We start from the raw sequence: 22,974 nt of genomic DNA on the forward strand, positions 1-22,974 counted from the left end.
TAAGGCCGATTTGAAAAAACGGTGAGGGGGGACGTCTTGAAACTCCAGCTTGTACCCTTGGGATACTATTTGTAAGACCCATGGGTCTAGGTCCGAACGAACCCAAAACTGACTGAAGAGTTTGAGACGTGCCCCCACCGGTGTGGACTCCCGCATAGGAGCCCCAACGTCATGCGGTGGAATTGGCAGAAGCCTGGGAGGACTTCTGCTCCTGGGAGCCTGACAAGGCTGGTGAACGTTTACCTCTTCTCCTTCCTCTAGTAGCAAGGAAGGAAGAACCTCGGCCCGTTCCGTATTTATTGGGCCGAAAGGACTGCATCTGATAGTGATGCGTTTTCTTTTGTTGTAGAGGAACATAAGGTAAAAAGGATGACTTACCCGCGGTAGCTGTAGATACCAAATCATCAAGGCCTTCACCAAATAAGGCCTTACCTTTATATGGTAGAGACTCCATACTTTTCTTGGAATCAGCATCAGCATTCCATTGGTGAATCCACAACGCTCGTCTGCCGATGACTGTCATGGCATTGGCCTTTGATCCCAAAAGACCAATATCTCTTGCAGCTTCCTTAAGGTATGCTGCAGCGTCCTTGATATAACCCAGCGTTAAGAGGATGTTATCCCTATCTAGGGTATCTATTTCAGAAGACAAGTTGTCTGCCCACTTTTCGATATCACTACTAACCCACACAGACGCAATGACAGGTCTGAGTAGCGTACCTGTGGTCGCATAAATGGACTTTAAGGTAGTTTCTTGTTTACAATCCGCAGGATCCTTAAGGGCCGCCGTGTCAGGTGACGGGAGAGCCACCTTTTTAGACAAACGTGACAGGGCCTTGTCCACGATGGGGGGTGACTCCCACTTTTCTCTATCTGCCGAGGGAAATGGATAAGCTACCGTAATTCCTTTGGGAATCTGAAACTTTTTGTCAGGACTCTCCCAGACTTTTTCAAATAGCGTGTTCAGTTCATGAGAGGGAGGAAACGTTATTTCAGGTTTCTTCTCCTTATACATACAGACCCTAGTATCAGGAACAGCAGGGTCCTCAGTGATATGCAATACCTCTTTAATAGCCACAATCATGTACTGAATGCTCTTTGCCAATTTTGGATCTAATCTGGAATAACTAAAGTCGACACTGGAATCAGTGTCTGTGTCGGTATCAGTGTCAGCCAACTGGATAAACGTACTTTTCTGTGACCCCGAGGGTACCTGAACTTGTAATAACATATCTTCCACAGATTTCTTCCATGCCTGGGTCTAAGACTCAGACTTGTCTAATCTCTTACTAATATGAGCTACATTAGCATTCAAAGCATTCAACACATTTACCCAATCGGGAGTCGGCAATGGGTCACCCCCACCGCCTTTTGTGTCTCTAATACAGCCTCCTCCTGTGAAGAGCACTCAGCCTCAGACATGCCGACACACGTGTAAGAAATACCCACAGACACACTGGGCTTATAGGGGACAGACCCACAGAAAAGCCTGTCAGAGAGACACAAAGGGAATTTGCCAGCTCACACCCCAGCGCCAAATCAATGGGTCTGAAGCGATTACCAAAATGCCCCAGACCTGTAGCGCTTTTTATATTATATTATTGCACCAAATAACCTCCCGCCCCCCCCCCCCCCCCCCCCCGTTTTCTTCTACTCACCTGTCTTCTGACTTCTGGCTCTGTACGGGGGTGATGGCAGGCTGTGGGAGCGAGCATCTAGGCGTACCCAGCGATCAAACCCTCAGGAGCTAATGGTGTCCTGTAGCCAGAAGCAGAGCCCTTGAACTCGCTGGAAGTGGGTCATACTTCTCTCCCCTAAGTCCCACGAAGCAGGGAGACTGTTGCCAGCAGAGCTCCCTGAACATAAATAACCTAACAAAAAAGTATTTTCAGAGAAACTCAGTAGAGCTCCCTGTAGTGCGTTCAGTCTCACTGGGCACAATTCTAAAACTGGAGTCTGGAGGAGGGGCATAGAGGGAGGAGCCAGTTCACACCCTTTCAAAGTCTTAAAGTGCCCATGTCTCCTGCGGATCCCATCTATACCCCATGGTTCTATGATGACCCCAGCATCCTCTAGGACGTATGAGAAACTATATTTATCCTTTATGTCATCTGAAATAGTGACTCCTAGATCCCTTTCCTCCTCAGTAGTTTCCAGTATAGCGCCATTAATACTATATTTATCCTTTATGTCACCTGAAATAGTGACTCCTAGATCCCTTTCCTCCTCAGTAGTTCCAGTATAGTGCCATTAATACTATATTTATCCTTTATGTCACCTGAAATAGTGACTCCTAGATCCCTTTCCTCCTCAGTAGCTCCCAGTATAGTGCCATTAATACTATATTTATCCTTTATGTCACCTGAGATAGTGACTCCTAGATCCCTTTCCTCCTCAGTAGTTCCCAGTATAGCGCCATTAATACTATATTTATCCTTTATGTTACCTGAAATAGTAACTCCTAGATCCCTTTCCTCCTCAGTAGTCCCCAGAATAGTGTCATTAATACTATATTTATCATTTATGTTACCTGAAATAGTGACTCCTAGATCCCTTTCCTCCTCAGTAGCTCCCAGTATAGTGCCATTAATACTACATTTATCCTTTGTCACCTGAAATAGTGACTCCTAGATCCCTTTCCTCCTCAGTAGTTTCCAGTATAGTGCCATTAATACTACATTTATCCTTTATGTCACCTGAAATAGTGACTCCTAGATCCCTTTCCTCCTCAGTAGTTTCCAGTATAGTGCCATTAATACTACATTTATCCTTTATGTCACCTGAAATAGTGACTCCTAGATCCCTTTCCTCCTCAGTAGTTTCCAGTATAGTGCCATTAATACTATATTTATCCTTTATGTCACCTGAAATAGTGACTCGTAGATCCCTTTCCTCCTCAGTAGTTTCCAGTATAGCGCCATTAATACTATATTTATCCTTTATGTCACCTGAAATAGTGACTCCTAGATCCCTTTCCTCCTCAGTAGCTCCCAGTATAGCGCCATTAATACTATATTTATCCTTTGTCACCTGAAATAGTGACTCCTAGATCCCTTTCCTCCTCAGTAGTTTCCAGTATAGTGCCATTAATACTATATTTATCCTTTATGTCACCTGAAATAGTGACTCCTAGATCCCTTTCCTCCTCAGTAGTTCCCAGTATAGTGCCATTAATACTATATTTATCCTTTATGTCACCTGAAATAGTGACTCCTAGATCCCTTTCCTCCTCAGTAGCTCCCAGTATAGTGCCATTAATACTACATTTATCCTTTATGTCACCTGAAATAGTGACTCCTAGATCCCTTTCCTCCTCAGTAGTTTACAGTATAGCGCCATTAATACTATATTTATCCTTTGTCACCTGAAATAGTGACTCCTAGATCCCTTTCCTCCTCAGTAGCTCCCAGTATAGTGCCATTAATACTATATTTATCCTTTATGTCACCTGAAATAGTGACTCCTAGATCCCTTTCCTCCTCAGTAGTTTCCTGTATAGTGCCATTAATACTATATTTATCCTTTATGTCACCTGAAATAGTGACTCCTAGATCCCTTTCCTCCTCAGTAGTTTCCAGTATAGAGCCATTAATACTATATTTATCCTTTATGTCACCTGAAATAGTGACTCCTAGATCCCTTTCCTCCTCAGTAGTTTCCAGTATAGTGCCATTAATACTATATTTATCCTTTATGTCACCTGAAATAGTAACTCCTAGATCCCTTTCCTCCTCAGTAGTTTCCAGTATAGTGCCATTAATACTATATTTATCATTTATGTCACCTGAAATAGTGACTCCTAGATCCCTTTCCTCCTCAGTAGTCCCCAGTATAGTGTCATTAATACTATATTTATCCTTTATGTCACCTGAAATAGTGACTCCTAGATCCCTTTCCTCCTCAGTAGTTTCCAGTATAGTGCCATTAATACTATATTTATCATTTATGTCACCTGAAATAGTGACTCCTAGATCCCTTTCCTCCTCAGTAGTTCCAGTATAGTGCCATTAATACTATATTTATCCTTTATGTCACCTGAAATAGTGACTCCTAGATCCCTTTCCTCCTCAGTAGTGTCCAGTATAGTGCCATTAATACTATATTTATCCTTTATGTCACCTGAAATAGTGACTCCTAGATCCCTTTCCTCCTCAGTAGCTCCCAGTATAGCGCCATTAATACTATATTTATCCTTTATGTCACCTGAAATAGTGACTCCTAGATCCCTTTCCTTCTCAGTAGTGTCCAGTATAGTGCCATTAATACTATATTTATCCTTTATGTCACCTGAAATAGTGACTCCTAGATCCCTTTCCTCCTCAGTAGCTCCCAGTATAGCACCATTAATACTATATTTATCCTTTGTCACCTATAATAGTGACTCCTAGATCCCTTTCCTCCTCAATAGTTTCCAGTATAGTGCCATTATTACTATATTTATCCTTTATGTCACCTGAAATAGTGACGCCTAGATCCCTTTCCTCCTCAGTAGTTTCCATTATAGTGGCATTAATACTATATGTATCCTTTATGTCACCTGAGATAGTGACTCTTAGATCCCTTTCCTCCTCAGTAGTGTCCAGTATAGTGCCATTAATACTATATTTATCCTTTATGTCACCTGAAATAGTGACTCCTAGATCCCTTTCCTCCTCAGTAGTTCCCAGTATAGCGCCATTAATACTATATTTATCCTTTATGTCACCTGAAATAGTGACTCCTAGATCCCTTTCCTCCTCAGTAGTTTCCAGTATAACGCCATTAATACTATATTTATCCTTTATGTTACCTGAAATAATGACTCCTAGATCCCTTTCCTCCTCAGTAGTTTCCAGTATAGTGCCATTTTTATACTATATTTATCCTTTATGTCACCTGTAATAGTGACTCCTAGATCCCTTTCCTCCTCAGTAGTTTCCAGTATAACGCCATTAATACTATATTTATCCTTTATGTTACCTGAATTAGTGACTCCTAGATCCCTTTCCTCCTCAGTAGTTTCCAGCATAGTGCCATTAATACTATATTTATCCTTTATGTCACCTGAAATAGTGACTCCTAGATCCCTTTCCTCCTCGGTAGTTCCCAGTATAGTGTCATTAATACTATATTTATCCTTTATGTCACCTGTAATAGTGACTCCTAGATCCCTTTCCTCCTCCGTAGTTCCCAGTATAGTGCCATTAATACTATATTTATCCTTTATGTCACCTGAGATAGTGACTCCTAGATCCCTTTCCTTCTCAGTAGTTCCCAGTATAGTGCCATTAATACTATATTTATCCTTTATGTCACCTGAAATAGTGACTCCTAGATCCCTTTCCTCCTCAGTAGTCCCCAGTATAGCACCATTAATACTATATTTATCCTTTATGTCACCTGAAATAGTGACTCCTAGAGCCCTTTCCTCCTCAGTAGTTTCCAGTATAGTGCCATTAATACTATATTTATCCTTTGTGACCTGAAATAGTGACTCCTAGATCCCTTTCCTCCTCAGTAGTCCCCAGTATAGTGCCATTAAAACTATATTTATCCTTTATGTCACCTGAAATAGTGACTCCTAGATCCCTTTCCTCCTCAGTAGTTTCCAGTATAGTGTCATTAATACTATATTTATCCTTTATGTCACCTGAGATAGTGACTCCTAGATCCCTTTCCTCCTCAGTAGTTTCCAGTATAGTGCCATTAATACTATATTTATCCTTTGTGACCTGAAATAGTGACTCCTAGATCCCTTTCCTCCTCAGTAGTTTCCAGTATAGTGCCATTATTACTATATTTATCCTTTATGTCACCTGAAATAGTGACGCCTAGATCCCTTTCCTCCTCAGTAGTTTCCATTATAGTGGCATTAATACTATATGTATCCTTTATGTCACCTGAGATAGTGACTCCTAGATCCCTTTCCTCCTCAGTAGTGTCCAGTATAGTGCCATTAATACTATATTTATCCTTTATGTCACCTGAAATAGTGACTCCTAGATCCCTTTCCTCCTCAGTAGTTCCCAGTATAGCGCCATTACTACTATATTTATCCTTTATGTCACCTGAAATAGTGACTCCTAGATTCCTTTCCTCCTCAGTAGTTTCCAGTATAACGCCATTAATACTATATTTATCCTTTATGTTACCTGAAATAATGACTCCTAGATCCCTTTCCTCCTCAGTAGTTTCCAGTATAGTGCCATTTTTATACTATATTTATCCTTTATGTCACCTGTAATAGTGACTCCTAGATCCCTTTCCTCCTCAGTAGTTTCCAGTATAACGCCATTAATACTATATTTATCCTTTATGTTACCTGAAATAGTGACTCCTAGATCCCTTTCCTCCTCAGTAGTTTCCAGCATAGTGCCATTAATACTATATTTATCCTTTATGTCACCTGAAATAGTGACTCCTAGATCCCTTTCCTCCTCGGTAGTTCCCAGTATAGTGTCATTAATACTATATTTATCCTTTATGTCACCTGTAATAGTGACTCCTAGATCCCTTTCCTCCTCAGTAGTCCCCAGTATAGTGCCATTAAAACTATATTTATCCTTTATGTCACCTGTAATAGTTACTCCTAGATCCCTTTCCTCCTCCGTAGTTCCCAGTATAGTGCCATTAATACTATATTTATCCTTTATGTCACCTGAGATAGTGACTCCTAGATCCCTTTCCTTCTCAGTAGTTCCCAGTATAGTGCCATTAATACTATATTTATCCTTTGTCACCTGAAATAGTGACTCCTAGATCCCTTTCCTCCTCAGTAGTCCCCAGTATAGCACCATTAATACTATATTTATCCTTTATGTCACCTGAAATAGTGACTCCTAGATCCCTTTCCTCCTCAGTAGTTTCCAGTATAGTGCCATTAATACTATATTTATCCTTTGTGACCTGAAATAGTGACTCCTAGATCCCTTTCCTCCTCAGTAGTCCCCAGTATAGTGCCATTAAAACTATATTTATCCTTTATGTCAACTGAAATAGTGACTCCTAGATCCCTTTCCTCCTCAGTAGTTTCCAGTATAGTGTCATTAATACTATATTTATCCTTTATGTCACCTGAGATAGTGACTCCTAGATCCCTTTCCTCCTCAGTAGTTTTCAGTATAGTGCCATTATACTATATTTATCCTTTATGTCACCTGAGATAGTGACTCCTAGATCCCTTTCCTCCTCAGTAGTTTCCAGTATAGTGCCATTAATACTATATTTATCCTTTATGTCACCTGAGATAGTGACTCCTAGATCCCTTTCCTCCTCAGTAGTTTCCAGTATAGTGCCATTAATACTATATATATCCTTTATGTCACCTGAGATAGTGACTCTTAGATCCCTTTCCTCCTCAGTAGTTCCCAGTATAGTGTCATTAATACTATATTTATCCTTTGTCACCTGTAATAGTGACTCCTAGATCCCTTTCCTCCTCAGTAGTTTCCAGTATAGTGCCATTAATACTATATTTATCCTTTATGTCACCTGAGATAGTGACTCCTAGATCCCTTTCCTCCTCAGTAGTTTCCAGTATAGTGCCATTAATACTATATTTATCCTTTATGTCACCTGAGATAGTGACTCCTAGATCCCTTTCCTCCTCAGTAATCCCCAGTATAGTGCCATTAATACTATATTTGTCCTTTATGTCACCTGAAATAGTGACTCCTAGATCCCTTTACTCCTCAGTAGTCCCCAGTATAGTGCCATTAATACTATATTTATCCTTTGTCCCCTGAAACAGTGACTCCTAGATCCCTTTCCTCCTCAGTAGTCCCCAGTATAGTGCCATTTATACTATATTTATCCTTTATGTCACCTGAAATAGTGACTCCTAGATCCCTTTCCTCCTCAGTAGTGTCCAGTATAGTGCCATTAATACTATATTTATCCTTTATGTCACCTGAGATAGTGACTCCTAGATCCCTTTCCTCCTCAGTAGTTTCCAGGATAGTGCCATTAATACTATATTTAGCCTTTGTGTTTTTTGATACCCAAGTGCATGAATTTGCATTTTTTGGCATTAAACTGTAATTGCCGCACTCTTGACCATTCCTCTATTCTATCTCAGGGGCCTAAATACAGGAAACAATGGAATGCGGTTGCCTCCGGACGACACTGACCTCCTTCATGCTCCAAGTTCTGCTTTATGTGCCCTAGAGCAGGAATAAGCAGGAAGCTGCTGGGGTGGTGGAAGTGAATATACTATCTAGCCTCCAGGCTCATAGTATAAACTTACACCCCTGGTCTATCTAGATCATTTGCTATACCCCACCTGGTGTGTCTACCCTGTTGCATACTTTTGGGTCATATGCAAAAAGGCATACTTTCCCTTTAATGCCATTTGCAATGTCGCCAACAAAAACACTAAAAAGCACCGGTCCAAGTAGAGATCCCTGGGGTACTCCACTGGTAACATTTCCCTCCTGTGAATGCACTCCATATACTACAACTTTCTGTTTTCAATCCTGCAACCAAGATCTTACCCATTCAATAATCCCAAGCTTTCCAGTTTATTTAGCAGTCAGTGCCGCGCTTGTGCAAAGGAAACCGTGCACACTGATTCTGTTTCCAACGTCAGCGCGGGCTATATCTCTCCTGCGCATGCGCAAACCTCCAATAGCAGTAACCATCCATGGTACGCCATTTCATAGTTTGATACCATCGATAGCTCCTTCTGTATTTCTCTAACGTCCTAGAGGATGCTGGGGACTCCGTAAGGACCATGGGGAAGAGACGGGCTCCGCAGGAGACATGGGCACTTTAAGAAAGAATTTAGGTTCTGGTGTGCACTGGCTCCTCCCTCTCTGCCCCTCCTCCAGAACTCAGTTTGATTCTGTGCCCAGAGGAGCTGGGTGCTTTTCAGTGAGCTCTCCTGAGTTTGCTGATAGAAAGTTTTTTGTTAGGTTTTTTATTTTCAGGGAGCTCTGCTGGCAACAGACTCCCTGCATCGTGGGACTGAGGGGAGAGAAGCAGCCCTACTCTCTGAAGCTAGGTCCTGCTTCTTAGGCTACTGGACACCATTAGCTCCAGAGGGATTGGTACGCAGGATCTCACCCTCGCCGTCCGTCCCAGAGCCGCGCCGCCGTCCCCCTCGCAGAGCCGGAAGACTGAAGCCGGGTGAGTATGAAAGCAAGAAGACTTCACAGGCGGCAGAAGACTTCGTGATCTTCACTGGAGGTAACGCACAGCACTGCAGCTGTGCGCCATTGCTCCACACACCTACACATACTCCGGTCACTGTTAGGGTAAACGGCGACGGGAAGAGGGGCGCCCTGGGCAGCATTTGGGACCTCATTCTGGCAAATGAACACATATATACAGCTGGGCACTGTATATATGTAGGAGCCCCCGCCAAAGAAATAAAATTTAAGCGGGACAGAAGCCCGCTGCAGAGGGGGCGGGGCTTCTCCCTCTGCACTCACCAGCGCCATTTTTTCTCCACAGCACGCTGAGAGGAAGCTCCCCAGGTTCTCCCCTGCTGATACACTGTAAAAGAGGGTTGAAAAGAGAGGGGGGGGGGGGGGCACATAATTAGGCGCAAAAAAGTATATAAACAGCAGCTACTGGGTTAACATTAAGTTACTGTGTTATTCCTGGGTCATATAGCGCTGGGGTGTGTGCTGGCATACTCTCTCTCTGTCTCTCCAAAGGGCCTCGTGGGGGGACTGTCTTCAGAAAGGACATTCCCTGTGTGTGTGGTGTGTCGGTACGCTTGTGTCGACATGTCTGATGTGGAAGGCTATGTGGGAGAGGAGCGGGAGCAAATGAATGTGGTGTCTCCGCCGACGGCGCCGACACCTGATTGGATGGATATGTGGAAGGTTTTAAATGATAATGTAAATTCCTTGCATAAAAGATTAGACAAGGCTGATGCATTGGGACAGGCAGGGTCTCAACCCGTGCCTGATCCTATGTCGCAGGGACCGTCGGGGTCTCATAAGCGCCCACTATCCCAAATTGTTGACACAGATACCGACATGGATTCTGACTCCAGTGTCGATTACGATGATGCAAAGTTACAGCCAAAGTTGGCTAAATCACTCCGATATATGATTATAGCAATTAAGGAAGTTTTGCACATCACAGAGGAAACCCCTGTCCCTGACACGAGGGTGTATATGTATAAGGGAAAGAAGCCTGAGGTAACTTTTCCCCCCTCACAAGAACTGAATGAGTTATGTGAAAAAGCTTGGGAATCTCCAGATAAAAAACTGCAGATTTCCAAACGGATTCTTATGGCGTATCCTTTCCCGCCAACGGACAGGTTACGATGGGAATCCTCCCCTAGGGTGGACAAAGCTTTAACACGCTTATCCAAAAAGGTAGCCCTGCCGTCCCAGGATACGGCTACCCTCAAGGATGCTGCTGATCGCAAACAGGAGGGTACCCTGAAGTCCATTTATACACATTCAGGTACCTTGCTCAGACCGGCAATCGCGTCGGCCTGGGTCTGTAGTTCAGTAGCGGCATGGACATATCCCTTATCAGAGGAGTTTGACACCCTAGATAGGGATAATGTTTTATTGACCCTGGGGCATATTAAAGACGCTGTCCTTTATATGAGAGATGCTCAAAGAGACATTAGTCTGCTGGGTTCTAGAATAAACGCTATGTCGATTTCTGCCAGAAGGGTCCTGTGGACTCGGCAATGGACAGGTGATGCCGACTCGAAAGGACATATGGAGGTTTTACCTTACAGGGGTGAGGAATTGTTCGGTGAAGGTCTCTCGGACCTGGTCTCCACAGCTACGGCTGGAAAGTCAAATTTTTTACCTTATGTTCCCTCACAGCCTAAGAGAGCACCGCATTATCAAATGCAGTCCTTTCGTTCACAAAGAAACAAGAAAGTCCGAGGTGCGTCCTTTCTTGCCAGAGGGAGGGGTAGAGGAAAGAAGCTGCACAATACAGCTAGTTCCCAGGAACAAAAGTCCTCCCCGGCCTCTGCAAAATCCACCGCATGACGCTGGGGCTCCACTGGCGGAGTCGGGGCCAGTGGCGGCGCGTCTTCGGAATTTCAGCCACATGTGGGTTCACTCCCAGGTGGATCCCTGGGCAATAGAAATTGTGTCTCAGGGTTACAAGCTGGAATTCGAAGAGGTGCCTCCTCGCCGGTTTTTCAAATCGGCCCTACCGTCTTCCCCACTAGAGAGGGAGATAGTGTTAAATACAATACAAAAATTGTATCTTCAGCAGGTGGTGGTCGAGGTTCCCCTCCTTCAACAGGGAAGGGGTTATTATTCGACCATATTTGTGATTCCGAAACCGGACTGTTCAGTCAGACCTATATTGAATTTAAAATCTCTGGACCTATACTTGAAGAGGTTCAAGTTCAAGATGGAATCGCTAAGAGCAGTCATCGCCAGCCTGGAAGGGGGGGATTTTATGGTGTCACTGGACATAAAGGATGCGTACCTTCATGTCCCCATTTATCCACCTCATCAGGCGTACCTAAGATTTGCGGTACAGGACTGTCATTACCAATTTCAGACGTTGCCGTTTGGTCTCTCAACGGCTCCGAGGATTTTCACCAAGGTAATGGCGGAAATGATGGTGCTCCTGCGCAAGAAGGGTGTTACAATTATCCCGTACTTGGACGATCTCCTCATAAAAGCGAGATCAAGAGAGCAGTTGCTGAACAGCGTATCTCTTTCACTGAAAGTGTTACAACAACACGGCTGGATTCTCAATTTCCCAAAGTCGCAGTTGGTTCCTACGACTCGTCTGCCTTTCTTGGGCATGAGTCTGGACACGACCCAGAAAAGGGTTTATCTTCCTATAGAAAAAGCCCAGGAACTTATGACTCTGGTCAGGAACCTTTTGAAATCAAGACAGGTGTCCGTGCATCATTGCACTCGAGTCCTGGGAAAGATGGTGGCCTCATACGAGGCCATTCCCTTTGGCAGGTTCTATGCGAGGACTTTCCAATGGGATCTGTTGGACAAGTGGTCCGGATCACATCTACAGATGCATCGGTTGATCACCCTGTCCCCCAGGACCAGGGTGTCGCTCCTGTGGTGGCTGCAGAGTGCTAACCTTCTCGAGGGCCGCAGATTCGGCATTCGGGATTGGATCCTGGTGACCACGGACGCAAGCCTCCGAGGTTGGGGAGCAGTCACACAGGGAAGAAATTTCCAGGGTCTTTGGTCAAGTCAAGAGACTTGTCTGCACATCAACATCCTGGAACTAAGGGCCATATACAACGCTCTACGTCAAGCGGAGGCCTTACTTCGCGACCAACCAGTTCTGATCCAGTCAGACAACATCACCGCAGTGGCTCATGTAAACCGCCAAGGCGGCACAAGGAGCAGAGCGGCAATGGCGGAAGCTACCAGGATTCTTCGCTGGGCAGAGAATCATGTAAGCGCACTGTCAGCAGTGTTCATTCCGGGAGTGGACAACTGGGAAGCAGACTTCCTCAGCAAACACGACCTACACCCGGGAGAGTGGGGACTTCATCCAGAAGTCTTCGCACAGATTGTGAGTTGGTGGGAACTGCCACAGATAGACAGAGGTATTGCGCCAGGTCCAGAGACCCTCAGGCAGTAGCGGTAGACGCCCTCGTGACACCGTGGGTGTTCCGGTCTGTCTATGTATTTCCTCCTCTTCCTCTCATACCCAAGGTGTTGAGAATAGTAAGAAGAAAATGAGTGAGAACAATCCTCGTTGTTCCAGATTGGCCACGACGGACCTGGTATCCAGATCTGCAGGAAATGCTCACGGAAGATCCGTGGCCTCTTCCTCTAAGGCAGGACCTGTTGCAACAGGGACCCTGTCTGTTCCAAGACTTACCGCGGCTGCGTTTGACGGCATGGCGGTTGAACGCCGGATCCTAGCGGAAAAAGGTATTCCGGTTGAGGTTATCCCTACGCTGATAAAGGCTAGGAAGGAAGTAACAGCAAAACATTATCACCGTATATGGCGAAGATATGTTTCTTGGTGTGAGGCCAGGAATGCTCCTACGGAAGAATTCCATCTGGGCCGTTTCCTTCACTTCCTACAAACTGGAGTGGATTTGGGCCTTAAATTAGGCTCCATTAAGGTCCAGATTTCGGTCCTATCCATTTTCTTTCAAAGAGAATTGGCTTCTCGCCCAGAAGTTCAGACTTTTGTTAAGGGAGTACTGCATATTCAGCCTCCGTTTGTGCCTCCAGTGGCGCCTTGGGACCTTAATGTGGTCTTGGACTTCCTAAAGTCACACTGGTTTGAACCACTGAAAACGGTGGAGTTGAAATATCTCACTTGGAAGGTGGTCATGTTATTAGCCCTAGCTTCGGCTAGGCGATTGTCGGAATTAGCGGCTTTGTCACATAAAAGCCCCTATCTAGTTTTCCATATGGATAGAGCGGAATTGCGGACACGTCCTCAGTTCCTGCCAAAAGTGGTTTCATCCTTTCATATGAACCAACCTATTGTGGTGCCTGTGGCTGCACGGGACTTAGAGGATTCCGAGTCCCTTGATGTGGTCAGGGCTTTGAAGATTTATGTAGCCAGGACGGCTAGAGTCCGAAAAACAGAAGCACTGTTTGTTCTGTATGCAGCCAACAAGCTTGGTGGCCCTGCTTCAAAGCAGACTCTTGCTCGCTGGATCTGTAACACGATTCAGCAAGCGCATTCTACGGCTGGTTTGCCGTTACCAAAATCGGTCAAGGCCCATTCCACTAGGAAAGTGGGCTCTTCTTGGGCGGCTGCCCGAGGGGTCTCGGCACTACAGCTGTGTCGAGCTGCTACTTGGTCGGGTACAAACATCTTTGCAAAATTCTATAAGTTTGATACCCTGGCTGAGGAGGACCTCATGTTTGCTCAATCGGTGCTGCAGAGTCATCCGCACTCTCCCGCCCGTTTGGGAGCTTTGGTATAATCCCCATGGTCCTTACGGAGTCCCCAGCATCCTCTAGGACGTTAGAGAAAATAAGATTTTACTTACCGGAAAATCTATTTCTCGTAGTCCGTAGAGGATGCTGGGCGCCCGTCCGAAGTGCGGACTTCTTCTGCAATACTTGTATATAGTTATTGCTTCAATAACGGTTACGTTATTGTTGCATCGGGCGTGAACTGATGCTATGTTATTGTCATACTGTTTACTGGATTGTTATCACAAGTTATACGGTGTGATTGGTGTGGCTGGTATGAATCTTGCCCTTGGATTAACAAAAATCCTTTCCTCGTACTGTCCATCTCCTCTGGGCACAGTTCTCTAACTGAGGTCTGGAGGAGGGGCAGAGAGGGAGGAGCCAGTGCAGTGCACACCAGGATCTAAATTCTTTCTTAAAGTGCCCATGTCTCCTGCGGAGCCCGTCTCTTCCCCATGGTCCTTACGGAGTCCCCAGCATCCTCTACGGACTACGAGAAATAGATTTACCGGTAAGAAAATATTATTTTTCCATCGATGGAGGGCACAATGATGGCCTTCTCTATACTGAGTTGGGTGAAAAGCAGCTGGCTTTGCACCTTGGTATAAACATGTTGCACTGCAGGGGAAGGTGGGGGGCAGGTGTAATGTGCAGAGAGAGCTATGCTGGGTACATACCTGAGTAACGGATCGCCCGTCTGATTCGCCGACCCATCCAACCATTTGGTAAGTGCTATGCACAAATGATATTGTGGGCACACCGTTACCAATACACCGCCTGACATGTATGGCCACGGGAACTGGTGGTGATGTCATTGTTGGCAGTCCCTGGGCAGGCATATTGGGCGGTCAGTGAGTCGGCCGTACAGACAGCCAGATGTACCGATATATCTGCATCAACTGTGCTGCAGGAGCAGCGCAATATGTCTGTGAGCAATGTATGTTCTATAGACTCGCCAAACGCTCAGTTACCACCCCTGAAATGCCCGCTTCCTGTCAATCAAACTGCATACGCCTAGTGACCAAAAAAGATGCTGGATTTGTTTGCAGTCTGGCCTTGCACCTGGGCACTACGATCCATACGCATGTGCAGTCGATCGATAATCGGCCTACTTGCGAATTCGCACAACAGTGATTGGGTCTGAATTAGGTCCTAAATTGCAGTGTAACAATAAAGCTGTCCAGCCACATGCAAAAGCAACCAGTATTTATTTACCCTGCATGCAAACTGTAACTTAATACTAGAGATGAGCGGGTTCGGTTCCTCGAGATCCAAACCCCCCCAACTTCACCCATTTTACACGGGTCCGAGGCAGCCTCGGATCTTCCCGCCTTGCTCGGTTAACCAGAACACCCCCGAACGTCATCATCCCGATGTCGGATTCTCGCAAGATTCGTATTCTATATAAGGAGCCGCGCGTCGCCGCCATTTTCACTCGTGCATTGGAGATGATAGCGAGAGGACGTGGCTGCGTTCTCTCAGTTTCTGTGCTCAGTGTGCTGCAAATATCTACGTTCTCTACCTGAAAACACTCCATATCTGTGCTGCATTGTAGTGTTGCGCAGTATATAGCAGGAGGACAGTGCAGAATTTTGCTGACCACCAGTATATATATAGCCGTACGGTACAGTAGTCCAATGCTCTACCCAGGGCCGTAACTACGTGTGTGCCAAGTGGGCTTGGCACACAGCGCAGTTGCCCTGAGGGCGCAACGGCCAGCGGCATGTAATAAGTCAAATTGACTCATTACATGCCGCCTCTGTTATGAGCCGTGCGCCGCGCTGGAGGAGAGAGACCAGCGCCGGGCAGCGTTCAAGGAGGAGGAGGAGGGAGGGTGACTGGAGCCGCAGCAGCGCTATTTGATTGGTAGTAAGCGCCGCTGCAGCATCCCCCTCTCCTTCTGTATTGGCTGCCCGGCGCTGCTATGGATGCTGGGATGCGGTTCCTCCATCCCAGCATCCACAGCAGCGCCAGGTAACCAATACAGAAGGAGAGGGGGATGCTGCAGCGGCGCTTACTACCAATCAAATAGCGCTGCTGCGGCTCCCTGCTCCCCCTCCCTCCTCCTCCTCACTTCACTGCACTGAGGGACTCGGAGATGCCAGCACGAGGAGCCTGTCAGCGGGGAGAAGGTAAGTATATCCCTCTCTCTCTTTCTCTCTCTCTCTCTCTCTCTCAGGGGGACACCGTCTGCCGCAATGTGTAAAATGGGGTCCTGGCTGCCGCAATGTATAAAAAGGGGGTCTGGCTGCCGCAATGTGTAAAATGGGGTCCTGGCTGCCGCAATGTGTAAAAAGGGGTCCTGGCTGCCGCAATGTGAAAAATGGGGTCCTGGCTGCCGCAATGTGTAAAAAGGGGTCCTGGCTGCCGCAATGTGTAAAATGGGGTCCTGGCTGCCGCAATGTGTAAAATGGGGTCCTGGCTGCCGCAATGTGTAAAATGGGGTCCTGGCTGCCGCAATGTGTAAAAAGGGTCCTGGCTGCCGCAATGTGTAAAAAGGGGCCTGGATACCGCAATGTGTAAAAAGGGTCCTGGCTGCCGCAATGTGTAAAATGGGGTCCTGGCTGCCGCAATCTGTAAAAAGGGGCCTGGGTGCTGCAATGTGTAAAAAGGGTCCTGGCTGCCGCAATGTGTAAAAAGGGGGACTGGCTGCCGCATTGTGTAAAAAGGGGGACTGGCTGCCGCAATGTGTAAAAAGGGGGACTGGCTGCCGCAATGTGTAAAAAGGGGTCCTGGCTGCCGCAATGTGTAAAAAGGGGGACTGGCTGCCGCAATGTGTAAAAAGGGGTCCTGGCTGCCGCAATGTGTAAAATGGGGTCGTGGCTGCCGCAATGTGTAAAAAGGGGGACTGGCTACCGTAATGTGTAAAAAGGGGGACTGTCTGCTGTAATGTGTAAAAAGGAGGATGCTGTCTGCTGTAATGTATAAAAGGGGCTCTACCTGGTGTAGTGGCACTACTGTGCAGCGTAATTTGAATAATGTAGACTACTGTGCACTGTAGTATGAATTGCTATTATTTTGTGGCCATGCCCCTTCCCCGTGAAGCCACGCCCCTATAAATTTTGCGCGCACCTGCGGCGCGCACTGCCCCTATCTTACATGGGGGAGGGGGGGCGCCACTGTCGTTTCTTGCACACAGCGCTAAAATGCCTAGTTACGGCACTGGCTCTACCTCTGTGTCGTCAAGTATTCTATCCATATCTGTGCTGCATTGTAGTAGTGCGCAGTATATAGTAGGAGGACAGTGCAGAATTTTGCTGACCACCAGTATATATATATATATATATATATATATATATATATATATATAGCAGTACAGTACAGTAGTCCATTGCTCTACCTCTGTGTCGTCAAGTATACTATCCATATCTGTGCTGCATTGTAGTTGTGCGCAGTATATAGTAGGAGGACAGTGCAGAATTTTGCTGACCACCAGTATATAAATATATATATATATATATATATATATATATATATATATAGCAGTACAGAACAGTAGTCCGTTGCTCTACCTCTGTGTCGTCAAGTATACTATCCATATCTGTGCTGCATTGTAGTTGTGCGCAGTATATAGTAGGACAGTGCAGAATTTTGCATACTGCCAGTATATATATATATATATATATATAGCAGTACGGTACAGTAGTCCATTGCTCTACCTCTGTGTCGTCAAGTATACTATCCATATCTGTGCTGCATTGTAGTTGTGCGCAGTATATAGTAGGAGGACAGTGCAGAATTTTGCTGACCACCAGTATATATATATATATATATATATATATATAGCAGTACGGTACAGTAGTCCATTGCTCTACCTCTGTGTCGTCAAGTATACTATCCATATCTGTGCTGCATTGTAGTTGTTTGTAATGTTTGACACTGCAGTGCCACTCCTAGATGGGCCAGGTGTTTGTGTCGGCCACTTGTGTCGCTTAGCTTAGTCACACAGCGACCTTGGTGCGCCTCTTTTTTTTCTTTGCATCATGTGCTGTTTGGGGACTGTTTTTTTGAAGTGCCATCCTGCCTGACACTGCAGTGCCACTCCTAGATGGGACAGGTGTTTGTGTCGGCCACTTGTGTCGCTTAGCTTAGCCATCCAGCGACCTCGGTGCAAATTTTAGGACTAAAAATAATATTGTGAGGTGTAAGGTTTTCAGAATAGACTGGAAATGAGTGGAAATTATGGTTATTGAGGTTAATAATACTATGGGATCAAAATGACCCCCAAATTCTATGATTTAAGCTGTTTTTGAGGTTTTGAAAAAGAAAAAAAAACACCCAAATCCAAAACACACCCGAATCCAACCAAAAATTTTCAGGGAGGTTTTGCCAAAACGCGTCCGAATCCAAAACACGGCCGCGGAACCGAATCCAAAACCAAAACACAAAACCCGAGAAATGTCCGGTGCACATCTCTACTTAATACATGTACAGTATGCACCCTCCTAGCATTGCAGCAAGGTTTGTCCGGGTGCATAAGTGACTTTTTAGTTGTTTTTGTTTTGCTCGCACCTCAGTATCACTCCCCATATTCTGTCATTCTTCATTTCCAAATGACCATGCGGTTTCCCGGCCTGTATATTAATCTAATGACCAATTTATAAAACATACAGCAGCCAATACCTAATGTGAATGATTCTGCTGCTACATCGGGGAGGATGGGCCCACAGACCTGGCCAGGCCCTCGTGGGATTTCATGACAGACTAGTCCTTATTTCACGCCGGCCGCTGACGAACAGCTGCACAGTGTGATGGAAGTAGAGCCGTTTCCGTGCAGAGGTTCTGGCACAAAGGGAAGGCTTATGGGCCACCTTCAGGCCCCGGGCCCTACAGTAGGTAGCTCCGCATTCGCACAAAGGTGTCAGTCAGCAGCAGCTGTGTAAGTGCTCTGTCTCTGGGCTTCGTCCTGCAGAGTCTTGTTCCGTGCAGGGAAATCTCTCTGCTAAGTCACCATGTGCCAGAAAGTTTCCAGAGCAGAGCGTCTATTCCATATAAAGGCCCGGCTCAGCTCTCTTCTGGCTGTGATTGCACAAGAGACCTTCTCAGGAACTCACATTTCTGCTCATTGTGTTTTTATTTCATTCTCACCCCGCCTGGAAATTTATGACACTAATCCAAGGGGAGTTTATGTAGAGTGCCTGCAGGCAGAGCACAGCCCCAGACCAGCCAGAGTGCTGGGAGACCTGCAGTAATTACACCCCCCCCTTTATGTAAAGCAGCCATTCCAGCAGCTGGATATTCAAGATACAACACATCTCTGAGCTCCAGCCGCAGCAGCCTGTTCCCTGCCTGGGTTACACCATCTCCTGCGGAGAGCTGAGGTAAGTTCCCACCACCCGGGAGGTCTGGGGGTAGTAGGTGCGGCGGGGATCTACTCTGACCCTTGTTGGATCCCTGCACCCTGTGTGGGGATGTCTGGAGCAACTGGACAATGATCTGTAAAGTTTATTAATGTTCCCTGTGAAACTGTGATCTCCAGGTCCTGAAGAAGGGTCTACGCTGGCCGAAAGCTCATCCTTACACAGAAAGCATTGGGGACTGGAGACGGCTAGTTATCCTGCTGACCGCTTCTACAACAGGTAAGAGGATACCTGACCAGTCACCGACTATCCGGTTATAGTAGGACATTTACTAAGCAGTGATAAGAGCGGAGAAGTGGCCCCATCAACCAATCAGCAGCTCTGTATCATTTTATAGTATGCAAATTATAGATGTTACTTCAGTGCTGATTGGTTGCCATGGGCAACTTCTCCACTGGCTCACTTCTCCGCTCTTATCACTGCTTAGTAAATGTCCCCCTAAGTTCGATTTACAGATTTACTAATTGTTATTTATATAGCACATACATTTACTTACATGAGGTGATAGGGAGGGTAGACAGCTCTCAACGTTACCCTGGGTGTAAAGGACAACACGGGGCATCCTATATAATAAAAGGCTAGCGCTGCTCCTCCTCTCTATGGGGGGAATTCATGTTTTTTTGTGCACTGGCGAATCGCTAGATGGCGCCTGACGGAGCAATTCAAGTGTTGCTCCGATCGGGTGCGCACAGACGGCGGCGCTGACATTACTGTTATGTTGTCCCGTCATTTTGACAGGCTGCTAACTAGTCCTGAATAACGTCGTCGTCGCCCCACCCCCGCAATAGTACATGAAGTTTTCCACTGAAGTCTAGTCCTGCTAGAATAAATCCCGGTGTTCTCCCCCTCTGTCTCCCTGGCTGTATAGTGTATGGGATGGGGGAACGGTATTGTGTTACCTTTTATAGAATGTCACAACAGCTGTGAGCTAGTGCGACGCATGTCATTACATGACACCTGGTCATCTCCTGCACACATGGGATCCCAACAGACATGCCGACATGTGTCAGTCGTATGCAGCGACACAATGCCTCACGTCATACTGCCTGCATCCGTCATGGCATGCTATGTTAATATATCGCTGTCCTTTTCATTGCTCTTCTGCAATAACAAATACCTGGGGACCCGTTTTATTGTTGCTCTCTCTCAGGCTGTTTTCCCAGTGGCAATTGTCCTGTATATTAAAGGCTGTCGCCAACAGTAGATATCGCAGAGTATTCTGTTCTGAAAGCCCTTTTATGTACACACTTCCCGAGTTTCCATGGTGATGGGTAGCAGTGACGCGCGCCGTATGCACGGTGACGTCATCTTCGGGTGCCGCGGCCGGACTGGCGGGACCGGGCTGAGTGCACACCTGAACACATTTGGTGTGGGGATATAAGGTGAGCTGTTTAATTACTTGTTTGTATCCTGACGAAAATTCCAATGAATTGAAACGCTGATAGCCCGCTGTGGTCTTATCTTTATTTCCACAAGCCGTGAGTGCCGCCCTCCCCTGTATGTATGTCTCTGCGTTCTAGCTGTTGGGGGCACCAGGCCTATTACTGCCACTTGTGAGTGCCAGGCCGTCACTTCTGATTTTATATATATATATATATATATATATATAATTATTATTTCTCTGACGTCCTAGTGGATGCTGGGAACTCCGTAAGGACCATGGGGAATAGCGGCTCCGCAGGAGACTGGGCACAAAAGTAAAGCTTTAGGACTACCTGGTGTGCACTGGCTCCTCCCCCTATGACCCTCCTCCAAGCCTCAGTTAGATTTTTGTGCCCGGCCGAGAAGGGTGCACACTAGGGGCTCTCCTGAGCTTCTTAGTGAAAGTTTAGTTTTAGGTTTTTTATTTTCAGTGAGACCTGCTGGCAACAGGCTCACTGCATCGAGGGACTAAGGGGAGAAGAAGCGAACTCACCTGCGTGCAGAGTGGATTGGGCTTCTTAGGCTACTGGACACCATTAGCTCCAGAGGGACCGAACACAGGCCCAGCCTCGGAGCTCGGTCCCAGAGCCGCGCCGCCGGCCCCCTTACAGAGCCAGAAGCAAGAAGAGGTCCGGAAAAATCGGCAGCAGAAGACATCCTGTCTTCACCAAGGTAGCGCACAGCACTGCAGCTGTGCGCCATTGCTCCTCAGCACACTTCACACTTCGGTCACTGAGGGTGCAGGGCGCTAGGGGGGGGCGCCCTGAGCAGCAATAAAAACACCTTGGCTGGCGAAAATACATCACATATAGCCCCCAGGGCTATATGGATGAATTTTAACCCCTGCCAGATTCCACAGAAAAACGGGAGAAAAGGCAGCCGAGAAGGGGGCGGAGCCTATCTCCTCAGCACACTGGCGCCATTTTCTCTCACAGCTCCGTTGGAGGGAAGCTCCCTGGCTCTCCCCTGCAGTTACTACACTACAGAAAGGGGTTAAAAAAGAGAGGGGGGCACTAATTAGGCGCAGTATAACAATACAGCAGCTATAAGGGGAAAAACACTTATATAAGGTTATCCCTGTATATATATATATATAGCGCTCTGGTGTGTGCTGGCATACTCTCCCTCTGTCTCCCCAAAGGGCTAGTGGGGTCCTGTCCTCTATCAGAGCATTCCCTGTGTGTGTGCTGTGTGTCGGTACGTTGTGTCGACATGTATGAGGAGGAAAATGAGGTGGAGGCGGAGCAATTGCCTGTAACAGAGATGTCACCCCCTAGGGAGTCGACACCTGAGTGGATGAGCTTATGGAAGGAATATGTGACAGTGTCAGCTCTTTACAAAAGATTGATGACATGAGACAGCCGGCGACTCAGCCTATGCCTGTCCAGGTGTCTCAAAAGCCATCTGGGGCTCTAAAACGCCCGTTACCGCAGATGGCAGATACAGACGCCGACACGGATACTGACTCCAGTGTCGACGATTAAGAGACGAATATGACTTCCAGTAGGGCCACACGTTACATGATTGAGGCTATGGAAAATGTTTTTACACATTTCTGATAATACCAGTACCACTAAAAAGGGTATTATGTTGGGTGAGAAAAAACTGCCTGTAGTTTTTCCTGCATCTGAGGAATTAAATGAAGTGTGTGATGATGCGTGGGTTTCCCCCGATAAAAACTGTTAATTCCTAAAAAGTTATTAGCATCATACCCCTTCCCGCCAGAGGATAGGGCACGTTGGGAAACACCCCTTAGGGTGAATAAAGCGCTCACACGCTTGTCTAAACAGGTGGCACTACCGTCCCCGGATACGGCCGCCCTTAAGGAACCTGCTGACAGAAAGCAGTAAAATATCCTAAAATGTATATACACTCACACAGGTGTGATACTGCGACCAGCAATCGCCTCAGCCTGGATGTGCAGTGCTGGGGTGGCTTGGTCGGATTCCCTGACTGACAATATTGATACCCTAGATAGGGACAGTATATTACTAACTATAGAGCATTTAAAAGATGCATTTCTATATATGCGTGATGCACAGAGGGATATTTGCCGACTGGCATCAAGAGTAAGTGCGCTGTCCATTTCTGCCAGAAGAGGGTTATGGACAAGACAGTGGTCAGGTGATGCTGATTCCAAAAGGCATATGGAAGTATCGCCTTATAAAAGGGAGGAGTTATTTGGGGTAGGTCTAACAGACCTGGTGGCCACGGCAACGGCTGGAAAATCCACATTTTTACCCCAGGTAGCTTCTCAACCTAAGAAGACGCCGTATTATCAGGCGCAGTCCTTTCGGCCCCATAAGGGCAAGCGGGCAAAAGGCGCCTCATTTCTGCCCCGTGGCAGAGGGAGA

The 22,974-nt window shown here is 46.4% G+C and overlaps 1 protein-coding gene across 2 annotated transcripts in view; it reads left to right on the forward strand.

Moving 5' to 3' along the window:
• LOC134993665 (secreted frizzled-related protein 2-like) overlaps positions 1-22,974 on the forward strand; it is a 94,985-nt gene that overhangs the window by 46,867 nt on the left and 25,144 nt on the right. The window contains exons 1-2 of one of the 2 annotated variants that reach the window (XM_063950895.1): positions 18,583-19,159; positions 19,318-19,417. Coding sequence is in view for 1 of the 2 variants with exons in the window: in XM_063950894.1 (XP_063806964.1) it covers positions 19,318-19,417 (100 nt within the window). In the remaining variant the exon portion in view is untranslated. Of the gene's footprint in view, positions 1-18,582; positions 19,160-19,317; positions 19,418-22,974 lie in introns of those variants that run through there. The other variant, XM_063950894.1, reaches the window with a different exon arrangement.

The sequence above is a fragment of the Pseudophryne corroboree genome, chromosome 2, assembly GCF_028390025.1.
Source record: "Pseudophryne corroboree isolate aPseCor3 chromosome 2, aPseCor3.hap2, whole genome shotgun sequence".
NCBI classification, from domain to species: domain Eukaryota; kingdom Metazoa; phylum Chordata; class Amphibia; order Anura; family Myobatrachidae; genus Pseudophryne; species Pseudophryne corroboree.